The sequence below is a fragment of the Cyprinodon tularosa genome, unplaced genomic scaffold (assembly GCF_016077235.1).
Source record: "Cyprinodon tularosa strain WSP-4 unplaced genomic scaffold, ASM1607723v1 ctg681, whole genome shotgun sequence".
Lineage (NCBI taxonomy): Eukaryota > Metazoa > Chordata > Actinopteri > Cyprinodontiformes > Cyprinodontidae > Cyprinodon > Cyprinodon tularosa.
Genome location: NW_024039431.1, coordinates 215,136 through 241,074, shown reverse-complemented (window position 1 = coordinate 241,074; position 25,939 = coordinate 215,136). Strand labels below are relative to the sequence as shown.

At 42.2% G+C, this 25,939-nt stretch overlaps 1 protein-coding gene across 1 annotated transcript; it reads right to left on the bottom strand.

Annotated features, from left to right (window-relative positions):
• Positions 1 to 1,233: 1,233 nt before the first annotated feature.
• LOC119771617 (NACHT, LRR and PYD domains-containing protein 3-like) lies at positions 1,234 to 25,702 on the bottom strand. The gene is made up of 13 exons (XM_038267711.1): positions 25,610 to 25,702; positions 23,192 to 23,312; positions 21,732 to 21,845; positions 19,297 to 19,375; positions 18,911 to 19,139; positions 12,036 to 13,827; positions 11,442 to 11,615; positions 10,927 to 11,100; positions 10,355 to 10,528; positions 7,353 to 7,526; positions 5,963 to 6,145; positions 2,071 to 2,114; positions 1,234 to 1,932 (listed from the first exon to the last, which is right to left on the bottom strand). Exons 2-13 carry the CDS (start codon positions 23,278 to 23,280, stop codon positions 1,331 to 1,333), a joined length of 3,828 nt encoding a protein of 1,275 aa, XP_038123639.1. The 5' UTR covers positions 23,281 to 23,312; positions 25,610 to 25,702; the 3' UTR covers positions 1,234 to 1,330.
• Between the last annotated feature and the right edge of the window lie 237 nt (positions 25,703 to 25,939).

Sequence of the window (25,939 nt, the reverse complement as noted above, 5' to 3'; positions counted from 1 at the left end):
CTTCAGGAATACACATCGACAACACTCCTTATTTCTGTTTTCATCAAGCCCTTCACTAATTCCTACAACAACTAAGTAAATTGCTGAAGGAACAAAGTTAAAATAAATGAAAGTTTATATACATTTTTTTTGTTTGAATTTACATTTTTATGTTGCATTTATTTTCAAATATTGTGTTACTAAAACCTGAAAATTTGGAGGATTTAAAAATATACATGTTTTTTGAAAGTGAAATAAAACTTATAGAATCCATTCATATTAACATTAACATGATAAAATAAATATAAGAAGTAAATTCAAATTCCATCTTCAAAGGACTTTAGGATGGTTGTATTTACAATAAATCATTTTTAAAACAGAAACAGATTGAAATTCCACAAACATTACTGACTAGCATAAGTCATGCTGTTGGGTGCTAGAGTCTGCTTTTCCCACTAGGTGGAGCCATTAGGCTGCAGTTTCTGTGCACCTGCGCGTAATCATCCTCATCTTCTCCAGTATTAGAGGAGCGGGCGGATCTCCAGCGCTTGTGTTAATCACTACTGCTACTCAAAGCCTCCCTCTGTATGGGGCGCCGTTTGTAAAGTTAGGAGCAATTTTAATGGTTATTTAGCGCGTTTTAAGAGGAAAATAAGGGTGTTCATATTCCCAAGTCTTATAAAAGTCTTATAGAAATCTTACTTTGTCACATAAATCTTTAGTTTGGAGCTAAATATTTATTTTAAAATACAAAGATTATGTTTGCAAGCTTATAGTTTTTTTGAATCAATCAGACTTTTGTTCAAGTTTTGGATAGCACTGCCCACACCTCAGCCGGTCCACTCAGCGGCCTAAAACCAGAACCAGATCCCATGGGCTACTATAATCACACACAGGTTGGCGTGCCGACCACATGTGCTCCGCAGGTTACCAACCATTCCGCTGCTGAACAGCAGCTTCATCAAGACAAAGAAAACTGCTGCAGGTGCTTCAGCTCTGTACTAAAAAAAACTCATATGATGTTTTTCATAAATGTGAAAAGGTCGTCAGGAGGAAAGGTGCTGGGGTAATCAATTTTTGTAAATAAATTTGTCATTTTAAACTTTGAACCGTGTGTTTAATACAAATTTAGAGCACAAATAACAATAGCATACAATACGGCGTTCTAAAAAATCTATATATTAGACCTGATATAAGGTCTACGTATCCACAATGAGTTTATATCGCACACTAGAACCATTTCAGTGGATGACATCATCACTACTAATGCGTTCCATTGGGAAAAATGTCACCCGTCAAATTGACGGCCAGTGGGAGTTCGAGTAGGATCAGAATTCTGGGAGTCTTGGTGTTAAAGGACTGGAAGAGGACGAAGTTTACGAGGAGACTTTTCTGAGAATTTCAGAAAGAGCACTGAGGAACCAGAACTGATCCAGAATCCAGGATACAGAGGTTCAGTGAAGGTGGTGCTGAAGGTGAAGAGGTGGATCAGTGAGTCAGAGGAGACTCTGTAGAAGGACAGGATGCCAGCAGGATAATCCACATACACTGCTACTCTGTTACAGACAGAGGAGGAGAAATACCAGGAGGAGGAGGAGGAGGAGGGAGGGGAGAATGAGGCTTGCTTCCTGTTGTGTCTGACATTGTAAAGACCATCAGAGCATCTCAGACTCCAGGAATGATCATTCCATCCAAACAAGCAGTCATCACCGTCTCCTTTCCTCCTGATTCTTCTGTAACTCACTGATATATCAACTTCTCCTCTCCACTCAACCTCCCAGTAAAAGCAACCAGTCAGACCATCACTACACAGCAGCTGAGGACAGATATCAAATCTATCTGGATGATCAGGATATGACTGAAGCTCCTCCGCATAGGACACCTTCCTGTTGCCTTCAGACACTTTCAGGTTTCTGCTCACTGTGTTTGTATCGATGGTGAGCTGACATGAATCTGATGGAGAGAATAAACACAATCCAGCTGCAGTTAGTGATCATTCATATGAAGATTCCTCAATGAGTGATGGACAGTTTGAAGATGGTTGAATTCGAAATGCTTTGCTGTCATGAATCCAATGAAAAATACACGTACACTTCCTCAGATCTGGTTCCACCCATCGGACTCCTTCAGGCTCCCTGTAAAACAGGAGGAGGGTCAGACCATCAGTGACTTTCAGCAGGAGAACGTGGACATTATAATAGATCAGATCAGATTCTACTCTGATGCTGCTGAGGAAATAACAGGAACAGAGAATACTGTCCCTCTCTAGAACCCAGAAGAACCAGTTTGATGAATCCTCACTGTTAGGTTTATTCAATGATGATTATAAAATTAATGTATGTATGCTCATGAAACATTTGTGCAAGGGGATGCTCCACTGTGTCTTGTGATTCAGTCAGGAGACCATCCTGCCTTGTCATTCTAGTGGAGCATCCTGTCTTTATGAACTGATCAATTTTTCTGTCAGAACAATACTCTGTTTGTAACCATGTGTCATGTTCTGTTAATAAAGCGCTCTGCAGAGGAGGTCCGGGGGGAGACAGTTTGTTTAAGTCTGGGGTTCAACGGTCTCTCCTCCTGCAGGAGCTGTATGAAAAGCCCTTACTGTGTATTTCAGTTCCCCTTTGCCGGACGGGGCCAGTTTGGTCCAGCCCTTCCCTGGGCATCTTGGTGACGACTCCAGAGGAACTGATCTACATGACAAAGGGTAGGCCTAAAGTTTTTGATCAAAAGTTGGTCTGGGACAATTTAAAGTTACAGCTGTAATTGCAAGAATATTTGATGAGACCAAGTCTTGTTGACGCATATGGCATCTGGGTATTCTGTGCGTTAGAATTTGGGACTCTTTGTTTTTTTAGAGATAGTAAGGTTTGCAGCTGCCGCAGCAGGGATATTTGACAGATACGGCATCTGGGTATCCGTTTTGGGTACTGTCCTGCTGAATAAACATCCAGGGTGGAGAATACCCTAGGTGTTTGTACTGGACTAAATTCTTTAAAATTGGTAAAGGTCAAAGTAAAGTCAGGGATAATTTAAAATCTACAATTAGAAGTTTGTAGAAGCGCAGGATCCAACAAAAAATAAACACTTGAATATATGGTTTTAAGAAAAATATGGGTTTGAGGGACGCCTCTATTCCAAAATAATAAAATAATAGAACTAAAGAATAAAATAACTAAAGTGAGCCAGGGAGGTAAAAGAATTAAAAAGGATGGGTTTAGGGAAGAGTATAGAGAAGATCATCAAGGGTATGGAAAGTTTGTGTCAGATTGATCCAACTAATTTAAAATACTTGTCGAAGTGGAAGTTAGAGTATGAAATGGATGGTGTGTGGAAGTAGATCAATGGAGAAATGTTATGTGCCGGCTAGAAACAAGCACTAGTGCGAGAATAGATAAATAAATAAATGATCCAACTGACAGCCTTCCTAATGCGCCTGCAGGGTCTCTAAAACTATTAGGTGCAGAACCAAAATATTAAAAATAATTAACCCGGCAAAAAATTATTTTAGTCATGCAAGCTACATACAGGGAATAAAAAAAATTAGAGGGGTTAAATAAGTGGATTGTGCAAGCTAAAACATAGAAAAAGCTATGAAGTGTAGTTTGGACCATGATTGGGCTCAAGTGAGGGGCCGATGATCACAGGGGAAAAACAATTGGTCACTGATGAAGAGGGATCCACAGTGGAAACTGATTTTGTGTTAAGCCCAGACTGTCCAGTTAATTTATTAGGCAGAGATGTTAAGGAAAATGCAATTAGTGCTGGTGCCTACAGACAAAGAGAGAGTGGTGAAAAGATGTACATGCTGCAGGGGGAAGTTATGCTACGTTCACACCGGGTGCAGCAAAAGCAGCAAAATCGCGTTTGCTGCTTCATTTTTGCTGCTTGTACCAGTTAGTTCTGACGCGCGGCTGAAGCAGCTTTGCTGCTCTGGCAGCTTCTCTGATTGGTTGACGCAGCGCGTCGAGCAGCAAAAATTCAGTTTTTCCATCTCGAGCAGCAGCGCATTTGCGGTGCGCCACGCGCGTCAGATGCTTAAACGCGCCTGATGCGCTGCTTCAGCTGCTCAGACGCGCTGCGCCTGATGCGCTGCTTCAGCTGCTCAGACGCGCTGCGCCTGCTGCTCAAAACGCGCCGCGGGACCTTTTGCTGCGCCTTGACGCGTGTCAACCATTGACTTTGTATGAAAACTCGCTGCTTCTGTCGCGCCAGCTGCGTCCGGTGTGAACGCAGCATTACTCCAGAGCTAAAAGCAGCAAGATAATGTAAATGCTAAAACCATCTAAAAGGCTAATTTTTGTAAAATCAGCAAATAATCAAACATCCTAGGAATGTATGTCAAGGGCAATAGAAATAGAAGACCTTCAAACAGGAAAAAGGTTGCAAGGTTGCATGTTTTTGTAGTAATATCACCAATCCAATCTGTTAGGATGAGACTTGATGGAAAATTAGGCATTGCAATTTTCCCCACACTGGGGGGAATGAAGGCTGTATGAATAATACATGTAATGGTTTTGCAACTAAATCCTTCTGTGTTTTATGCAACATGCTTAGCATTTCTGCTCCATGTCGTTTTTTCCAACTATAGAAACAGCCTTATAAAATTCTGTTTGATGTAAAACCCCAGGTTCAAGATTTAGCATGTGTTAAAATAACTCAGCATTGCTGCAAGCTACATTTTTTAACCCAACACTCACCTGAATATTTTCCAGTCTGAATCAGAAAGGACATTCTCTGAATCTTGGAGCTTGTTGTTCTGCAGGTCAACGTCTCTCAGATGGCAGGACTTGCAGCTCAGAATTGATGACAGAACTTCACAAGTTCTCCCTGAAAGGCCACAGGATTGAAGTCTGAGAGACAAAATGAAACAAGTCAGAATAGAACAAACAGATTTTATCTGGACATAAAAACTGTTGGACCTCAGTCATTTGTTTCCTTGGTAACGTGATTCAGAGATTCCTGAAGGGGACTGTGGTAGAATCAGGACTCTGGGTGTTAATTGCTGATCTGACAGCATTAGGACAGGGACTCTGATCAGAGAGTATGGGCACAGAGAGACTTCTATGCAAACTTTAATTTTGTAATTCTAGGCATGAACACATACGAGGCTGATCAGCATTACGGACAACCTGCATAAACTACAGAGAAGAAGTGCTTCCTAGGAAATGATGTCATGTCCTAAAGCATCAAAATAAGAGCTAGTCCAAATCTTTTTCAATCCTCCACTGTTAACTCTTAGTCGGGCAAAACCAGCCACATCTGCCCCAATCTGAATACTCTCTGCCAGGGTCATCCCACTGCTCCTAACTGAGCTACAGAATGCTGCCTCACCGTACAACTGTTGTCTGGTCAATCTTTAAACTAATAGCTGTATTTGTGATTGTTTTGGACACAGCATGTTGGATTCGACTTGTCAAACTTTTTTTTCCCCCGTCTGATTTTGAGCAAATGAAGAGAATCGTCTCCAGTGTCTTGATTTGGTTCTTAGAGAATTCTACCATTTTGAGCCCCAACAGTTTTTATGGTAACTTCATATTCGGTAGAGTCTCTGTAATGTCTGGCTCCAGTTGACCCATCATTTGTCTCTGTCTTTTTATTATTGAGATCTTTGTCATCAATTTAGCTCCTCAACAGCAGTTATAGCCTCCAGAGCAGGTAACTGCCAGTAAAGATCAAATGCAAGTAGCAACCATAGAACCTTATAGTACAGAAGACAAAATAGGTCTGCTTGAACATATGGTGAAAAATGTTCACTACAGATTGTAGGATTAAAATTAGATCAGGTCAGAAAACTTCTCAGTTGGTCTTACAAGGTTTGAAGTTGTTTATGCACTGCACAGAAAATAGACCAAGTTATGTACTCAAAATATTTGTTGCTGTCACTGTGAAGGACAATAATGCTAAAATTACTTAACTTCTGTGCCTTCATGATATTGTAACCATTAATACATTCTTTACTAACCGATAAAGACAACAAAACAAATTAGACCTGAGAGTTTCCAGTTTGCAGTGTGGGCTCTCTAGTCCAGAAGAAAACAGCTTCACTCCAGAATCCTGCAGCTGGTTGTTACTCAGATCCATCTCTCTCAGATTAGAGCTCTGGGAGCTGAGAACTGAGGCCAGAACTTCACAGCTTCTCTCTGAGAGGTCAGATGTATTCAATCTAAAAAAGAGTGAGACAGAAATGGAGAGAAGATTGGATCAATTAAAACTAAATAAAAAACATCTTAGTACTAACAGAGTTGGAGGAAACTGATAAATTCTGAATTGAGACACTGAAAAGCAGTACAATGGATCTTAAAAAAAACATTTTATATGTTATAAAACCTGCTTAAACTTGGAGTGATATTTTAATCTGTGGGGACTTAAATGCCATGAATAGCATCTACCAAAGTAAAGTAGCAGTTGGTAAGGAGTCAAACAAAGAGCAGTTCATAAAGCCTCATGAAGATTACGTCCGGATTCTCCTTGTGGGATCCAGTCAGGACAAGCCTGAAGGAGTAATCCAAGTTCCTCCCCCACAGGGCCCACCCTCTGCTGGGGGAGCCATGAGAGGCCAGTGCTTTCTGTGGAGGGGGGGTGGCATCCAATCTCTATACAAGCAGAGCAAGAGTTTGGTCTACTTTGCCGGCATGAAGTCTGAAAAGTGTCCGATGCATGCAGGACTCTAGCAGGGCTGTTACAGCTCCAATTCATAACCTTTATGGACTGGATTTCTAGGCTCAGCTACGGCATGCACTGAGGAGGTTTGTGGCACAGTATGATGCTGCCTGGATGAGAATCAGCTCCTCCAAGTCCAAGGCAACGGCTGTCAACAGGATTAAAAGTGACTTGTCCCTTTCAGGTTGGAGGAGAAAGAGAAGTGTAGAAGTTTATGTTTCTTAACGATCTGTTGTGATGAAGAGAGAACTGAGCTAAAAGGCAAAGCTCTCTATTAACTGTTCGATCTACGTTTCTACCCTCAACCATGGTCATGAAACCTGGATCTTCACTGAAAGAACAGAGAGAGATTGAGGAGCTTGGTGATCCAGGACAGGCTTGACATGAATCACTTCTCTTCCACGTGGAGAGGAGAAGGCTAAGCTGCGTCAGACATCTCTTTGGATTCCCCTCAAGAGGATCTGTTCCATGCATCTCCCAGTAGGACAAGGCCCAGCAGAAGAACCAGGACTTGCTGGAGCAACTGTCAGCTAGCCTTGGAACGCCTTGAGTGAAGTGCTAGAGAGGGAGTCTGTGGAGAGACTGCTTCTCCTCCCCAGTCCAGCAGATGATGATGGGTACAAGTAAAATGATGAGTTCCTGAAGCACTATTCAAAAGTGAACAAAATGTTATGATCCATTTAATTCTCATTTTTTATGCCATATTTTACCTTAGAGTTTTCAGTTTGCAATTTTGACTTTTCAGTCCAGATGACAGCAGCTCAATTCCAGAATCTTGCAGCTCGTTGTTACTCAGGTCCATCTTTCTCAAATTAGACGACTGGGAGCTGAGAACCAAGGCCAGAATTTCACAGCTTCTCCCTGTGAGTTTACAATTATTTAACCTGAAAATAGATACATAGAAATAAGAGAAAATCGGATTAACATTCAATGAAATAATTAGTATTACACAAGACAAATAAAGTTACCAAATAAAATAAATTTGTTATTTAGAACAAGCAGCAAAATATAAATTTGACATGGTTTGTTATTTGCTTTTTATTTTCAAAATAAAAAAAGCAATAATCCCCAATTATTCAGTTTAAAAATAAAATAAAATTGGAAAAATGACTATGCCTCTTTTTTATTCTAGCGATTAAAAGAGATGCTTTATATTTCGTTATTGCAAAAACTAGACCTGGTTGAACCAGAAATGAAAGTCTGAAAATCAGGTTTTTAATCTGTATTAGAATGCTGAACGCCTTCCATACTGTTCCCCAGTGGGGGGCGGAGTGACCGAACCCGACCCGGTGATGGTATGAAACACGGGGCCTCCGTTGTCCAGGCCCACCGGGTCTGGTTCAGTCGCTCCCCGCTGGCTCCGGGGTTCGAATATGTGCTGCACTGTAGTCGACCAAAATTCCCCCTGGACATTTTTTTAAGGTATTTAAGGAAAAGTAGGACGTATCCGTGAAAAAGAGGACGTCCAGTCACCCTATGATATCAACAATCTGATGTTTCAGTGAGTGAGTGTTTGTTGCTATGATGTGTCTTTGCTCAGCAGCTATGCTCGTTGTAAACCAACCAATCAGAGCACAGCTCATCTAAATATTCATTATCATACCATAAAAAGAAGAAAACCTGTCGTTTCATTCTAGGGCTTTTAACCAGGCTGCATTAGGGCTCATAGAACAGCTAATATGCCATTTTCAGGCCAACCAATGTTACCCACCCTATTAGAGACCTGAAGGACCAGATACCCTATAGAATCATTCTATCACCCTATTCAGAGACCTGGAGGACCAGATACCCTATAGAATCATTCTATCACCCTATTAGAGACCTGAAGGACCAGATACCCCATAGAATCATTCTATCACCCTATTAGAGACCTGAAGGACCAGATACCCTATAGAATCATTCTATCACCCTATTAGAGACCTGAAGGACCAGATACCCTATAGAATCATTCTATCACCCTATTAGAGACCTGAAGGACCAGATACCCTATAGAATCATTCTATCACCCTATTAGAGACCTGAAGGACCAGATACCCTATAGAATCATTCTATCACCCTATTAGAGACCTGAAGGACCAGATACCCTATAGAATCATTCTATCACCCTATTAGAGACCTGAAGGACCAGATACCCTATAGAATCATTCTATCACCCTATTAGAGACCTGAAGGACCAGATACCCTATAGAATCATTCTATCACCCTATTAGAGACCTGAAGGACCAGATACCCTATAGAATCATTCTATCACCCTATTCAGAGACCTGGAGGACCAGATACCCTATAGAATCATTCTATCACCCTATTAGAGACCTGAAGGACCAGATACCCCATAGAATCATTCTATCACCCTATTAGAGACCTGAAGGACCAGATACCCTATAGAATCATTCTATCACCCTATTAGAGACCTGAAGGACCAGATACCCTATAGAATCATTCTATCACCCTATTAGAGACCTGAAGGACCAGATACCCTATAGAATCATTCTATCACCCTATTAGAGACCTGAAGGACCAGATACCCTATAGAATCATTCTATCACCCTATTAGAGACCTGAAGGACCAGATACCCTATAGAATCATTCTATCGCCCTATTAGAGACCTGAAGGACCAGATACCCTATAGAATCATTCTATCACCCTATTAGAGACCTGAAGGACCAGATACCCTATAGAATCATTCTATGACCGCTTTAATGACTGTTAAGCTGTTTCGTTCATTGTTGGATTGGTGACGTATTTCCGCCGGGGCGCAAAAATGTTTGCTCATAGACTCTTGTTAAAAGTTGTACATAGATGTTTTTGGCCTTCTTCCCCTGGAAGGATTGTTTGAGTCTCACACTGAGCAGGGGGTTAATCTCCACAAGTTCCGTTCAAGTCCTCCTGGATTCCAAGTGACAGTCCGCTCCATAGTGCCTGAGAAACCAAATCAAAAACTGTCCGCCCTCCAAAGAGTTCCTCCCTTTGATAAACCCACACAAGACTGGATTCTGGGAAGAAAGTTTTCTCAACTGACATGAGTCCCGTTTACTCTGTTTCTCCAAAGTCATCGTTCAAAGTTCCCACGGACCCTGAACTAACCTCTGATACTTCCCTTCCCACTTCCAGTTCCGGTTCACCTGTACCCTGAGTTTCCTGAATTTAAACCCGTTCATCTCCTCAATAAACCTGTTAAACTTTTACCCTGGTTTCTCTGAGTGGTTTACTGCATGTGGGTCAGATCCCTTAAGAAAATCATGACAATGTTTGACTTAAGTTTAAGAGTTTTCCTTAAATTTTGAGGGTTATGGGGCTTGGTTTACAAGATGAATTTTAGTTAATGGCTCATATTATTAACTAATGACAAATTTCTGCATTTAGAACCTTTTTTGGGTCCCCTGATAAGACAACAGCTTGTTTTGTATACAGAACCTGAATTGTGCAACTTACTTTGATTTTTCTTCAGTATTTTACTAAGCACTTAAATTCTGAACACTCTGATGATTTAAATGAACTCAATGAATGATAAATTAATGAAGAATGTTTGATCTGATATCTTTGAACTTAATGCATTTTTCTTATATCTCAACAAAATGTTTTCAGCTGAATGATAAGCTATTTGCTGAGTGAGATTTTCTGAGATTCAGCTTGACTTTAAATCCGGCGGTTCTTTTTGAACTGTTTTATTTGTGATACATTTTTTTATTAGAGAGAGAAAACAGTTCTGACCTGAGAGTTTCCAGTTTGCAGTTTGAGTTGTTCAGCCCAGAAGAAAGCAGCACCACTCCTCCATCCTGCAGCTTATTGTTACTCAGGCTCATCGTTCTCAGATTACAGAATTGGGAGCCAAGAACTGAGACCAGGAATTCACAGCTTCTCTCTGAAAGGTTACATTTGCTCAGTCTGCAGAGACACAGGAGGAAATAATTAGAAATATATGATGGATTAAAACAATCTTAAACAAGGTAGAGGAAGCTCTGGAACAGTTTAAAATCCAAAATTTATTTAATTTATTTAAAAACCAAAAATTGTAAAAAGTAATTTAGCTAATGTTTACGTTTCATGACCTTCTTTAGCTTTACATGATGTTTTTATCTGCATAAATTAAGCAGGAAAAAATCTATTATTTCTATAAAACCTCCAACAGATGTTAGTTAAAAGGGAAACATTAGCTGATGTTACTTTACTATTAAGAGTGAACGAGATGATAAGATCTATAAATATTTCTCCTCTGAGGAAAAAGTAGTAAAATATAAATTATGGTAGAAATTAAATTTAAGTTTTTCCTTATGTTTTCTGACCGCAGAGTTTCCAGTTTGCAGTTTGGACTCTTCAGTCCAGACGACAGCAGCAACACTCCAGAATCCTGCAGCTTGTTGTTACTCAGGTCCAAATGTCTCAGGACAGCGGACTCAGAGTCAAGAACTGGGACCAGAAATTCACAGCTTCTCTCTGAGAGGTTACAGTTGTTCAGTCTGCACACAGGAGGAAATAAATTAGAAAAATATGATGGATTAAAACAATCTTAAGGTAGAGGAAGCTCCTGAATAGTTTAAAATCCAAAATTCATTTAATACATTTAAAAACCTAAAATTGTAAAAAGTAATTTAGAAAATGTTTAAGTTCCATGACCTTCTTTAGCTTTACATGATGTTTTAATCTGCATAAATTAAGCAGGAAAAAAAATCGACTATTTTTATAAAACCTCCAGCAGGTGTTTGTTATATGAGAAAAGAATATTCCTCCTCTGAGGAAAAAATGTAAAATTAAAATAGTGGTGGAAATTGAATTTAAGTTTTTCCTTATGTTTTCTGACCGGAGAGTTTCCAGTTTGCAGTTTGGACTCTTCAGTCCAGACGACAGCAGCTCCACTCCAGAATCCTGCAGGTTGTTGTTACTCAGGTCCATCTCTGTCAGATTAGAGGACTGGGAGCTGAGAACTGAGGCCAGAGCTTCACAGCTTCTCTCTGAGAGGTTACAGTCATTCAGTCTGAAGACACAGACACAGATATGAATATCAGCTAATTTTTTTATGGATTAAAAAGGCTAATTTCAGCCTAGAAGCACAATAGAACTGCTTAGTATGATAATATTTAACAACTCATAGCTAAAAAATATAATTGCGAACCTTCCCTTTGACAAAATATGAGGTTAATACGTATAACAGATAATGAACTAAAAATTGAAACAAAAGTTAGTAAATACATTAACTTTAGATCAGCTCTAGTATAAAATGCATAACAAATTCATTTTATGTTACATTTTCCTAAAAAAACCCTAACTGAACAAGTTCTTTACTACTAGATTAATAGTGCCTTTCATACACATAGTTGTTGCTCAGTATATTCAGGATGATAGTTACTGGAGGTTTCAGCTCCTGGTTAAAAATACAGATATTGTCAATACTTACATAACTTTGTTGGAAGCTTTGACTACTGGCAGCAGCCTGAGAAGAATTTCCTCTGAAGCAGAGTATTTTCTCAGGTCAAACACATCTAGATCTTCTCCAGAGGATAGTAAGATGAAGGCCAGAGCTGACCACTGAGCAGGAGACAGTTTATCTGTGGAAAGACTTCCTGAACTCAGAGACTGTTGGATCTCCTGGACCAGAGAACAATCATTAAGCTCATTCAGACAGTGGAACAGGTTGATGCTTTTCTCTGCAGACAGATTCTCATTGATCTTCTTCTTGATGTACTGAACTGTTTCCTTATTGGTCTGTGAGATTTGTCCTTTCTGTGTCAGCAGACCTTGAAGGAGAATCTGATTGGTCTGAAGGGAAAGACCAAGGAGGAAGCGGAGGAACAAGTCCAGGTGTCCATTTGGACTCTGTAAGGCCTTGTCCACAGCACTCTGATGGACATAGTTTAGATTTGGTTTCTTCAAATGTCTATTCCTCTTTTTTTGTTCTTCCATTAGATTAACTCCATCCTTGATGAAGGTTAGATGGACATGAAGAGCAGCCAGAAACTCCTGAACACTTACATGGTTAAAGCAGAACACCTTGTCCTGGTTCTGGTACAGCCCTCTCTCCTCTTTAAAGATCTGTGTGAACACCCCTGAGTAAACTGAGGCTGCTGTGATATCGATGCCACACTCTGTCAGGTCTGATTCATAGAAGATCAGGTTTCCTTTCTGCAGCTGATCAAAAGCCAGTTTTCCCAGAGACTTGATCATCTTCCTGCTCTCTGTGGTCCAGTGTGGATCTGTCTCATATCCTCCATCGTATTTGACCTTTTTTACTTTGGTCTGAACCACCAGGAAGTGGGTGTACATCTCAGTCAGGGTGTTGGGAAGCTCTCCTTGCTTTTGGATCTTCAACAGATGCCCCAGAACCGTAGCAGTGATCCAGCAGAACACTGGGATGTGACACATTATCTGGACACTTCTAGATGTCTTGATGTGGGAGATGATCCTGCTGGCCTTCTCCTCGTCTCTGAATCTCTTCCTGAAGTACTCCTCCTTCTGTGGGTCATTGAACCCTCTGACCTCTGTCACCATGCCAACACACTGAGGAGGGATCTGATTGGCTGCTGCAGGTCGTGTGGTTATCCAGAGGAGAGCAGAGGGAAGCAGTTTCCCCCCGATGAGGTTTGTCAGCAGAACATCCACTGAGGTGGACTCTGTAACATCAGTCAGGACGTCATTGTTGGTGAAGTCCAGAGGAAGTCGACTCTCATCCAGACCATCAAAGATGAACAGAACCTGATAGTCTTCAAAGCTGCTAATTTCTTTGGTTTCTGTGAAGAAGTGATGAGCAAGTTCCACCAAACTGAACTTTGTCTCTTTCAGCACATTCAGCTCTCTGAAGGTGAATGGAAATATGAACTGGATGTTCTGGTGGGCTTTGCCTTCAGCCCAGTCCAGAGCAAACTTCTGTGTTAAGACTGTTTTCCCAATGCCAGCCACTCCCTTCGTCATCACTGTTCTGATTGGTTGATCTCTTCCTGGTGGTGATCTTAAAATGTCTTCTTGTCTGATTGTTGTTTCTGGTCTGCTGGATTTCCTTGATGATGTTTCAATTTGTCTGACTTCATGTTCATCATTGACCTCTCCAGCCCCTCCCTCTGTGATGTAGAGTTCTGTGTAGATCTGGTTCAGAAGAGATGGGTTTCCTGCTTTAGCGATCCCCTCAAATACACACTGGAACCTCTTCTTTAGACCAGACTTTAATTTATGTTGACAGACTGAAGCAAAATGTTCTAAATAAAAAAAAAAATAAAGCAAAATCAGAAAACAAATCTGTGTATGGTTCATTTTTGTTTGTCTTTTTTGGCTTCTTATTTTACCTCAAACTAAAAGCAGCATCTTAACGTGGTGGAGGGGTTTCAGTGCCTGGGTGATCCCAGAGGCTATATTGCCGGGGGCTAAATGCCCCTAGTAGGGTCTCCCAAGGCAAACAGGCTCTGGGTGACATGACAGACGAAGAGCGGTTCAAAAACCCTTATGACGAGGACCACATCGAGGCACGCGACATTGCCCGGTACGGCGGAGCAGGGACTCCACCATGGAGCCAGGCCTGGGGTTGGGGTTCGTCGGCGAGTGCCTGGTGTTCGGGTTCTTCCTCACGGGACCTGGCCGGGCCCAGCCTGAAGGAGCAATGCGAGGCCATCCCCTAGTGGGCCCACCACCTGCAGGGGGAACCATGAGGGACCGGTGCAAAGAGGATTGGGCGGCAGCCAAAGGGGGAGACTTCAGCGACCTGATCCGCGGGCGGTTAAACTGGCTCTGGGGATGTGGAATGTCACCTCACTGACAGGGAAGGAGCCCGAGCTTGTGCAGGAGGTGGAGCGATACCGGCTAGAAATAGTTGGGCTCACCTCCACACACAGCCGGGGCTCTGGAACCCAGCTCCTTGAGAGAGGCTTGACTCTCTTCTACTCTGGAGTGACCCGCAGGGAGGGGCGGAGGGCAGGGGTGGGGGTGGGGCCCCCCAGTTCAGCCGTCTCGTGTTGGAGTTCACCCCGGTAGATGAGAGGGTCACATCCCTTCGCCTTCGGGTTGAAGGGGGGACTCTGACAGTTGTTTGGCCTATGGGCCGAACGGCAGTACGGAGTACCAGGCCTTCTTAGCATCCCTGGGGAGAGTGTTAGAAAACGCCCCTACTGGGGATTCCATCATTCTACTGGGAGACTTCAATGCCCACATGTGAAATGACAGTGACACCTGGAGGGGCGTAATCGGGAGGAACGGACCCCCAGCTCTGAACCCGAGTGGTGTCTCATTATTGGACTTCTGTGCAAGTCACGGATTGTCCATAATGAACACCATGTTCAGGCATAAGGATGTCCATCGGTGCACCTGGCACCAGGACACCCTAGGCCGAAGGTCGATGATCGACTTTGTAGTAGTATCTTCTGATCTTCGGCCACATGTCTTGGACACTCGGGTGAAGAGAGGGGCGGAGCTGTCCACCGACCACCACCTGGTGGGGAACTGGATACGCTGGAAGAGGAGGAAGCCTGAAAGACTCGGCAGGCCCAAACGAGTAGTGAGGGTCTGCTGGGAATGTCTGGTGGAACCCTTGGTCAGGGACCTGTTCAACTCCCACCTCCGGAAGAGCTTCTCTCAGGTTCCGAGAGAGGTTCTCTGCCTCTATTGCCGATGCGGCTGCCCGTAGCTGTGGCCGTAAGGTTTGCGGTGCCTGTCGTGGTGGCAATCCCCGAACCCGGTGGTGGACACCGATAGTAAGGGATGCTGTCAAGCTGAAGAAGGAGTCCTATTGAGCTTGGCTGGCTTGTGGGACTCCTGAAGCAGCAAGCAGGTACCGTGAGGCCAAGCGTGTCGCGGCCCGGGTGGTTGCAGAGACAAAATCTCGGGCCTGGGAGGAGTTCGTAGAGGCCATGGAAAAAGACTATCAGTTGGCCTCAAAACGATTCTGGCAAACCGTCCGGCGCCCCCGGAGGGGAAAGCAGTGCTTCACTAACACCGTTTTCGGTGGGAGTGGGGAGCTGCTTACTTGAAGGAGGATATTGTTGTACGGTGGAAGGAATACTTTGAGGATCTCCTCAACCCCACAGACACGCCATTCATCACCCAGGCTGAAGTCACCAAGGTGGTACAAAAAACTCCACGCTGGCAAGGCTTCGGGGGTGGACGAGATCCGTCTTGAGTATCTTAGAGCTCTGGATGTTGTCGGGCTGTCATGGCTGACACGTCTCTTCAACATCGCGTGGAGGTCGGAGACAGTTCCCCTGGATTGGCAGACTGGGGTGGTGGTTCCCCTCCACAAGAAGGGCGACCGGAGGTGTGTGTTCCAACTATCGGGGATTCACACTTCTCAGCCTTCCCGGAAAGGCCTATGGTGCTCCAGGAGTATGGAGTCGGGGTCCCTTTATTAGGGGCCATCCATTCTCTGTACAAGTGGAGCAGGAGTCTGGTTCACATTGCCGGCATTAAGTCGGACCTGTTCCCAGTGCATGTTGGACTCTGACAGGGCTGCCCTCTGTCACCGGTCCTGTTCATAACTTTTATGGACAGGATTTCTAGGCCCAGCCAAGGACCGGAGGGGGTCTGGTTTGGGGACCAGCGGATCTCGTCCCTGCTTTTTGCGGATGATGTAGTTCTGCTGGCTCCCTCCTGCCAGGACCTACAGTGTGCGCTGGGGTGGTTCGCAGCCGAGTGTCAAGCGACTGGGACGAGAATCAGCTCCTCCAATTCCGAGGCCATGGTTCTTGACCGGAAAAAGGTGGCTTGTCTCCTTCAGGTTGGAGGAGAGTCCCTGCCTCAAGTGAAGGAGTTCAAGTATCTTGGGGTCCAGTTCAAGAGTGAGGGAAGAATCGAGCGGCAGGTCGATGGACGGATCGGTGTGGCTGCTGCAATAATGCTGAGCGAAAAGGCAAGGGTTGAAACGTAGACCGGTCGGTCTACGTTTCAACCCTCACCTATGGTCATGAAATCTGGATCATGACCGAAAGAACGAGATCCCGGATACAAGCGGCTGAAATGAGCTTTCTCTGCAGGGTGGCTGGGCTCTCCCTTAGAGACAGGGTGAGGAGCTCGGCCATTCAGGAGAGGCTCAGTGTAGAGCCGATTCTCCTCCACATCGAGAGGAGTCAGTTGAGGTGGCTCGGACATCTTTTTCGGATGCCCCCTGGACGCCTCCCTCGGGAGGTGTTCCAGGCACGTCCCACTGGGAGGAGGCCCAGGGGACGACGCAGGACATGCTGGAGAGACTATGTCTCTCGACTAGCCTGGAAGCGGAGAGGGAAGTCTGGGAGTCTCTGCTTAGCCTGCTGCCCCCGCGAGCAGGAGACCACGAGTACTAAAAGCAGCAAACCTAAAAACTCTCTAAAACTCATAACAAACTACTGTGGAGCTCAATAACAATGCAAAGACCTTCTGCATTTGAAGTAGGTTTTTTCCCTTTTGAAAGGTTCTGTTTTTGTTTAGAAAACATGCAAATAGAAACGGATAAACGGGTCCCCCCCTTTGGAATGGGGGTCGTTAGGCTTCTTTGTTAGCCTGCAATGCCCCATACCTGTCTATGTCTCTGAAAAGGGGGTAGTTAAAGGGGATTGTTGGCCTGGCTGAATAGGCGAGGTCTTCTGTTCTCCTGTAATGGGGTTGGGGCTGCGATGATAGGAAGGAATCAACTCAATCGCTGAATTGTAGGTTTTTGAAAGCGGAAACCTGAGTCCACCCCCTCTGTTCAGCTTTCAATAATCCAAGTCAGCTACTGTATATGTAAAGAAATCATATTCCAGGACACAACAATTTTTTAATGCTTTTTTGTACTATATGCACTCTTTTTATATTGTCTTTTGTATTTTTATCTTTAATGGCATCTTGCTTTAACGCTGTCCTTTGTACTCTATATAAGCTACTGGAACCCGAATTTCCCTGAAGGAGTAATCCCAAAGGATGAATAAAGTTGAGTCTAAGTTTTGGTCAATGTGTCATAAAAGTGATAAGAAGTGACTGACAAAAACTGATCAGGAGTGCCGCCTAACTAAAGGTACGTTTACACCAAATGTGACAAATTTTCTGCATAGTTTACCTAGCAGTGGTTGCTTGACAACTTAGCTCCTGGTCACAAATGATTTGCAATGCAATGCTTCCTCATATTACCCCCTTCCTCAAATCACTTCACTGGCTTCTTGTCGCACTCAGAATTGAATACAAGGTCTCCCTCCTTAGTGCATCCATGGTGATGCCCCACCATACCTTGAGGAACTTCTCACCCCACAGAGCTCAACACGTAACTGATCTACTGCAACATATCTGTTGAAACCACCAAGGACAGAGCTTCGTACAATGAGAGATCAGGCTTTCTTTTCAGCTGCTCCCAGGATATGGAACGCTCTCCCTGGCCACCTGAGGACCCCACAGACTGTGGATGCTTTTAAACGTGGCCTTAAAACCCAGAGAGCTTTTAATTGAACTTTCCCACCTTCTTTTTTTTTGTCTTTGATTATTTTACATTTTGTTTTACTTTTTATTTCTCCATGTATTTTTATTTAGCATTTACATGTTTTACTATGTAGCACTTTGGGATTTGTTTAAATATAAAATGCAACACAAGTCCAAAGTATTATGGCAAGGTGTTTTATCACGATTTCCAACATAGATATTTTATTTTGACTGGATAACACTGGAGTTACAGATCTGTGTAATTCAGTTATGAGAAAGCAAAATCAGCAAAAAAATAAAGTTGCCTCTGTGAATATCCAGTCAAGCTTACATCATGTAATTAAGCAGGAGGAGCTTGTATCTGCTTTCTGAGTCAATGGGACCATTTTGAAGTATAATGCTAAGCAACACCATCTGCATTGGCTCAGGACGCAGGTGGGGGCTCTGCTGCTGCAGGGAAACTGTTCAACCTCCTATGAGTTTTTGAATGATAAAACTTGCCCTTCAAGTTGCTCCTTCACCCTAATTGCTTGATTCACATTCGGTGTGAATGTACCTTAATAGCAGCAATGTCTCCTTCTACTCTGCTATATACGCTACTTATTTCAATATTCCATCTACTACTCTATTTAATTATCCTAATCCTAGAAAATTATTTCATTTTCATTATGCAACCATCATTTTGCAGTTGTTTGTATTTTTGATTGAAATGGATACAAACCTGTACTAAATTTGCTTAAATAGTAGAATTTAGACCTGCAGCGATTTCGCTAACTAGTATTCAATTCATAATCATTTATATTATAATTTACTTTGAAACATTAAAACTAAAGAATGAAACATATACAATTTTAAACACAATTATCTTCTGGGGATTATTTGTATAAAAGTGATTCCATATCCTGAGATTCATCTTTACAGAAACTTTCTTACTTCTCTGCAGACGTTCAGCCAGCTCCTTCTGCTTCATCATCCTCAGGAAGTTCTGTGTGATTTCCATAAAAGCTTCTCTGCTGCTCCTCCTTTGCTCTTTATCTTCGGCTTCCAGCCCATCCTCATCCTCCCATTGACTCTCTGTGCTTTCTAGGTCACATGAACTCAAAACCTGTTGGATCTTCTTTAGCTCGTTTTTCACAAACTCAATGATGTTACCCTCCAGCAGCTGAAAATAGAAAACCAGGAAAGACAAAAAACAGACCTGATCATGGAACAAAACATCACATCCACATTAGACAAACTGACAGTATGTTCAGTAAAGTGCAGCACGGAGATAAATGTGAACAAAATCCATGGAACAATTATTTGTTATGTGTACAGACCACAAATATTGATTCCAGCTGGTTTTGATTCTGCTTGGCAGTTGGAGAACTTGTAACTGGTGAAATCTGCTGGTCCCAGCTGTGGAGGAACCAGGAAGCATTAATTCTCATTACATAGAACCAAAAACAGACAAAACCAAAGGTCCATAAGGTGTTCTACTCTTCTTATGGGTCTTTACTCATTCAGGGAATAAAGTTCCCAGGGAGGAAGTCTCTACTTGAGCAAGGCAGGATATTCTGATAATCATTTAAGCAAAAGATTATTTGACATTAAATATGACATTTTTGTCATGTAATTTTCAAATATATTCCATCCATAGATAATTAAAAGAATAAATAAACAGGTGTGCAAGTTTACCCAAACACTATGAATATATTAAATACCTAGAACTGGAAGATATAGTTGATTAATAGTTCATTCTAACTGAGGGCAAAACCAATTAATTATTATTAGTTAAATAATTGTATCTGATATCTACTTATTGGTCAAGGTTCTTTAGTCTTTTACTCAAAGTTGTACTCTTGGACTGGCTGTTTAAATCCAGTTACCTTCACCAATATAGTAATTTAGACTATGGCTATCCGCAGAGTTATTAATAACCAACCAAAGATATCTGTTTCGTTCAGATGTTAACCAAAGGAGGGTGGATCTGGCCTGAGGAATAAATCGTTTACTGCATAAAATAACCACAAAAGCCCACAGGTAGAAACACAGTGAAACTGCCAGGTTGTGTGGAGGTTTGTAGAGAAAGCTCAGAGAAGGAGTATATATGCCAAAATAGAACAAAGAATGGAGTAATCAACTAATCGGGAGCGTGTGTGGACAGAAGGATCTAGAAGGGAGCTAGGGGAAGGAGACTGACACAAGGGGGCAGCACAGAGTAAACAAGAAATACAACAGTGCTTAAATATAAGAAGAAAATAACTTGGATGAGACTAAATGGAAATTAATCTGACTAAGAAAACAGAATGACACACAATAAAATGTAACTGAAAACCCAAAGTAAAAGCATAAACAGAACCAAAAAGTCCAGAAAAAACCAGAATCATGACAAAACCCCCCTCTTAAAGGTGGATACCAAATGCCCTAAGGAGTCCAAAACCAAAACACAAAGCAACCCACCAAAGGTGGACAAGGACAAAGCACAGTCCGGACTGCCATGAGGCCGAAGACAAAGCAGAGACTCTGGAGGATGGCCATGAGGCCGAAGACAAAGCAGAGACTCTGGAGGATGGCCATGAGGCCAAAGACGAGGCAGAGACTATGGGCGATGACCATGAAGCCGAAGACAGAGCACAGACTCTGTAGGACGACCATGAGGCCAAAGACAAAGCAGAGACTCTGTAGGACAACCATGAGGCCGAAGACAAAGCAGAGACTCTGTAGGACGACCATGAGGCCGAAGACAAAGCAGAGACTCTGGAGGACAGCCATGAGGCCGAAGACGAAGCAGAGACTCTGGAGGACGACCATGAGGCCGAAGACGAAGCAGAGACTCTGGAGGACGACCATGAGGCCGAAGACGAAGCAGAGACTCTGTAGGACGGCCATGAGGCCGAAGACGAAGCAGAGACTCTGGAGGACGACCATGAGGCCGAAGACGAAGCAGAGACTCTGGAGGACGACCATGAGGCCGAAGACGAAGCAGAGACTCTGGAGGACGACCATGAGGCCGAAGACGAAGCAGAGACTCTGTAGGACGGCCATGAGGCCGAAGACGAAGCAGAGACTCTGGAGGACGACCATGAGGCCGAAGACGAAGCAGAGACTCTGTAGGACGGCCGTGAGAATGGAGCAAAGTAATTAGGTGAAAGGTTTATCTGAGACTGTGAGACTCTGAGACAGCGCCCTCCAAGGTTCCTGCTGCTGACCGCCGGTCTCTCGAGGTGTACTTAGACATAACCTTTCACCTATTTACAAAATACATTTGCTAACATACCCAGAAGATTCACCTCTCACCTGCCCTCACCTGACTCACACCTTAATGAGGCATGTGATCGAAATCACTTTGACGAGAGAGTTATCGACCCATCAGAACCCCCTAATGACCTTTAACCCCTCCCCAGCCAGTAGGAGGGATCAGAGCCACCTTTTGTTCCCCTAATTCTTTGTTCCACCTACTGTATATTGATCTCACTGCTCCCCACCACCAGTTAGAAATGAGGAAGCCTCTAAGATGAGAGGAGAAATGTCTCCTAGAAAATTTCACGTCCAGTTGCCTCAACTGAACCTGTCAAGTTTCACCATGACTTGGATTACTGAGAATCTTCACGATACCTCCAACAAAGTTTGTCTTGAACTCACTGGAGACTGAATTAGATGAAAATATCTAGCAAGAACAAACAGCCTTGTTTACAATAAAAACGTGGAACAAAAATATTTTAAACGGAGTCAGATCAGTTCAATACAGTTTAAACAATTCAACAGAGCTCACCTCTTTTCAGCTGAAGGTTGGTCAGATTTAAAATCAAAACCAATACTCATTGACCAGTCGCTCTTTAAGGACACACGTCTGGGTTCTGTTTCTGGATTGAGGTTCTGTTGGATCCTGGAGGAAAAACTAAAATTGTCTGATATGATATCTAAACTTAAACACCTAAATATAGAACTCTAAAATGTTCCACAGTAGCTCATGTTTGAAATTGATCCAAATATTCATGGTTTTACTGTAAAAGATTAATAACGAAACTAATGAGAAAGTTTTGATTTAGAACAATTCACCAGAACAATGAAAAACGGAGCAAGTCTGGTGATGGGAGGGGGAATTGTTTTAGCTCAACATTTTGGAAATTGCTAGTTTCTCTTTGATCTTTATGCATTTTTATTATGTTTAAAGGAAAAGTCTGGTCAGCAAGGAATAATCTATAGATTATTATCTATATCTAAAACTAATAAGTTAAGGTAATTTAAAGGGGAACTCCGTTTTTTTTCCATTGGTCCTTGATTTTCCGTTATTCCATCATGTTCTAATCACCCATATGAGTTTAGTGTCATTTGGAGCCGTTCTGAAGATATTCCGTTAGGTTATATCCAGTAACGTCTTCCTATGGGCAACGACTTGAAGGCACAAACTAAACTGTTCATCATTTATTCTTTATGGTACGCCAGCATTCAGAACATGGAGGCCAATCACTGGCCCCCAGACATCCGCCGTTATATCTTTTAGATTTATATCTTTTAAAAACAAAGCGGCGCGTGTATGACATCATTCATTCATCCTGTCCGCTGAACGGCTGCTAGTTTTCCTCACATGCCTGGAGGATGTCTAGTGCTGCTACCACAGATGATCTCCAAATGGAATTGAATGATTCAGATTAGCTAGAATGAATCTCCTTTCGGTGAAACGCTTCCAAATGTGGAGAAATTCCAGTTAGATCTGCATTTATAGAGCTTCAATCAGCCGTTACTGATGAGGGTGATTGTGGTGGTGAGGGGATGACGGGCAGAGGTCACATGGTGTCCAGGTACCTGCAGTAACCTGGGCTGATTTCAGCTAGAAGTTCGCTAAATGAACAAATCTAGATGATCTTTAACAAGTCGGTCAGTTTGGCCGAGTTACTTCAGTGATAATCTGTTAACTTTTCGTTTGAACATATTTAAAGTATATCTCTGTTTTATATAAGAATCTTTAGATTGACGTTTAGAAGTTTTTTAGGTACTAAAATAACTTTAAAACCTTTTAAATAAATAAAATATTAATGAATTCTCTGTCTTAGATTAAGCAGCAATCATTTAACTCACATTATAAGTCATGCTGTGTAAACAGGAAACTATTAAATATTATTTTATCATCGGTTATCTTTTAGACATTGATTAGATATTAGATATTCTTTTACTAATTTCATTGTAAACACAGGGTAATATTTAGAGTCCAGTTAGAGACGGTGGTCTGACCTTTGACCTTTGCTCTGGTCCTCAGGTTTTCCACACAGAGCGGTGCTGAAGGGAGGGGCCTGGTCCTCTCTGGCCTCACACTGATGCATGATGCTCTGCTAACTCCAGCTCACATAAGCTGCTGGGAGGAATACATAGAAATGTTTGTTTAGGTACAACTTATGTAAGACACACTGCCTGGCAGTTCAGTTTATAAACAACACTGAAACATTTGAAAAGAGTTAAAAAACAATCCACTGGACTTTGTTTCCAAGTTTGCAGACGTTTCTCTTCCCATCCAGGAAGCTTTTTCAATTCAAAATGTCACAAATAGCCTTGAGTTCCAGGTTTTATATCTGGTTTAACCAATTGAAAATCAGAGGGGTCTGAATAAAGAAAATCATCAACCAGTAAAGGTCCGTAGACATTTTTAATTATAATCTGTTACTTTCAACAGAATTTAACACTGAAATAAAATGAGGTTTTTATGCATGCATAAACCTGGGTTTAACCGGAGACTAAGCCATTCTCAAGCACATATCAAGGTGCTCATTCTGAGCCTGGATCCAGATTTATTGTTGATTCTGTTCATGGTGGAGAATCCTGCTTCACAGCAGCAGGTTGAGCCAAACATCCTCTAAATGTGCAGGGTCATCTTTGAGCACGCCATTTCACTTTTCTTTCACCAGTTCACCGCAGTTCTTCCAGCAGTCCACACTTTCTCTGCTCTCTTTTTCTCATGGTCTTCTCCTTCTTTCCCATCGCCCGGCTTGCCACAGGTTTGCCTGCTGTGTCTAAAAGTAGCAGCAGCAGCAACCCAGACTGACAGCTCATTGGCTCATTTGGATCACGTGCAGCCTGGAGCCGGACGCTTTACCGTATTAACAGGAGAAGCGGCGCAAGGGAAATTAGACGCTGTCGTCGGACAACAAATGCGGTAATTTATAAATGTTTTAAATCAGGTGGGTCCAGATTAGCCAGCAAGTGGGTCTGGATCCGGACCGTGGTCCGCTAATCCATGACCTCTGCTTTTTAAAATGGACCAAAACCAAAGCCTTGTTTTGGCTTATAAAACATTCAAATTGAAACGTAAGAACGAGTCCCCCCCTTTGTAATGGGAAAGGAGCTCCCTTTCAGAGACATAGACAGGTATGGGGCATTGCAGGCAAACAAAGAAGCCAAACGACCCCCATTCCAAAGGGGGGGACCCGTTCATCCGTTTCTATTTAGAGGATTTCTAAGGAAAATCAAGACTTTGTTTTTGGTCCACTCTATAAAACCTAAAACTCAATGCTATCGCTGACTTTTTGAATTTAAAAAGCTTCCTGGATGGGAAGAGAAATGCCTTCAAACCTGGAAACAAAGTCCAGTGGATTGTTTTTTAACTTTTTTGGATGACTGAGAATCTTTAACAGCAGCACGGAAACATCCCCGTCTAAAGAATTAAGCAAATCCAGTCTGACTGGAAAGTCTGACTGAACAAGCTGTAGCTCACAGACTATAAAAATAGACCAGTCAAACTGTTTCCTGTTGCATCTCCACAATAACAAGCAGGGAGGAAATAGGAATCTGTTTTATCTGACCTAAATAGTGGAGGTGACAGTTTGCTGATAACAAATAAAAATGAATTTTATTCAAAGATGAAAATATGTAAATATCAGCTATTAATTAACAAACATTCCTTTAAAAGTGACAAACAAGTTTGGCCAAAGATTAGTGATGGGTCCAGAAAGTCCCAAAGTTTCCAGAAAGTCATGTGACCGATCCAGACGTTGGTTCTAACTGACTAGAGTGGGTTTAAAAACGTATCTGTCAACATGATGCATCTGCTAAAAAATATGTCTCATCTTTTGAGGTTTATCATTAAAATTATCCAGAATTTCGGAGCCTAACATTAATAAGAACCTTTCAGCGGCTGCATTTGTATTTTAATTTTCACGTTGTGTCATCCTTTTCCTCTCAGTTATCACTCAACTTATCTGAATTAAAGTTCATTTTCAAATTCACTCTTAGTTTATTTACTGTTTTTGCTTTACTTATTGTTTTAAAAATAGGATATAAAATCCTAGTCCAGCAGTATCCTCATTCACATGTTCCCCTAAATGTTCATGTAATGATAAATGTTCACTTTATTTATTGGCTGCATATAACAATATTAGATATTTTCAATTTAAACATAGATATGAAATAATAGAATATAACCTACAATAGCTTCAATGATATCGTTGTACTAGTTCATCCAATTAATTCAGTTCAGTCCAATCAGCTGCCTGTAGTGTCTCTAAATGTCCAGCAGGTGTCAGTATTCTGAGACATCAACACAGTTTGGCTTCAAGATGCCTCATTAACCATCACTAACTACCACACAGTAAAAAGTAAAAAAAAAAAAAAAAAACATTGATATAAAAGTTAAACCATGAGGGAAAAAAATTAACTTACATTTTGTTTAAACTTCCCAAAGTGATGAAGACGGTTGATGTGTAATCTGGGAGACTGAGATCCAGGTGAGCTGCTACCTGGAATGAGTCAGAGCTAAACATGTGATGGAGGCGGGGCCTAAAGAGGAACCTTTACCAGAAAAACAACTGCGGTTTGGCAGTTTAACTGCTGTTGCTCAGAATCTATGAAGGAAACCCAGAAAGGCCTTTTTACAGGAACTGGTCTCTCAGTCTGGTTGTGATGAAACATGCATTTAAACATTTCTTTAAGCGCCAGTAAAACTGTTAAAAGTGAGAAAACAGAACATCAGAGGCGACAAACTGCTTTTTG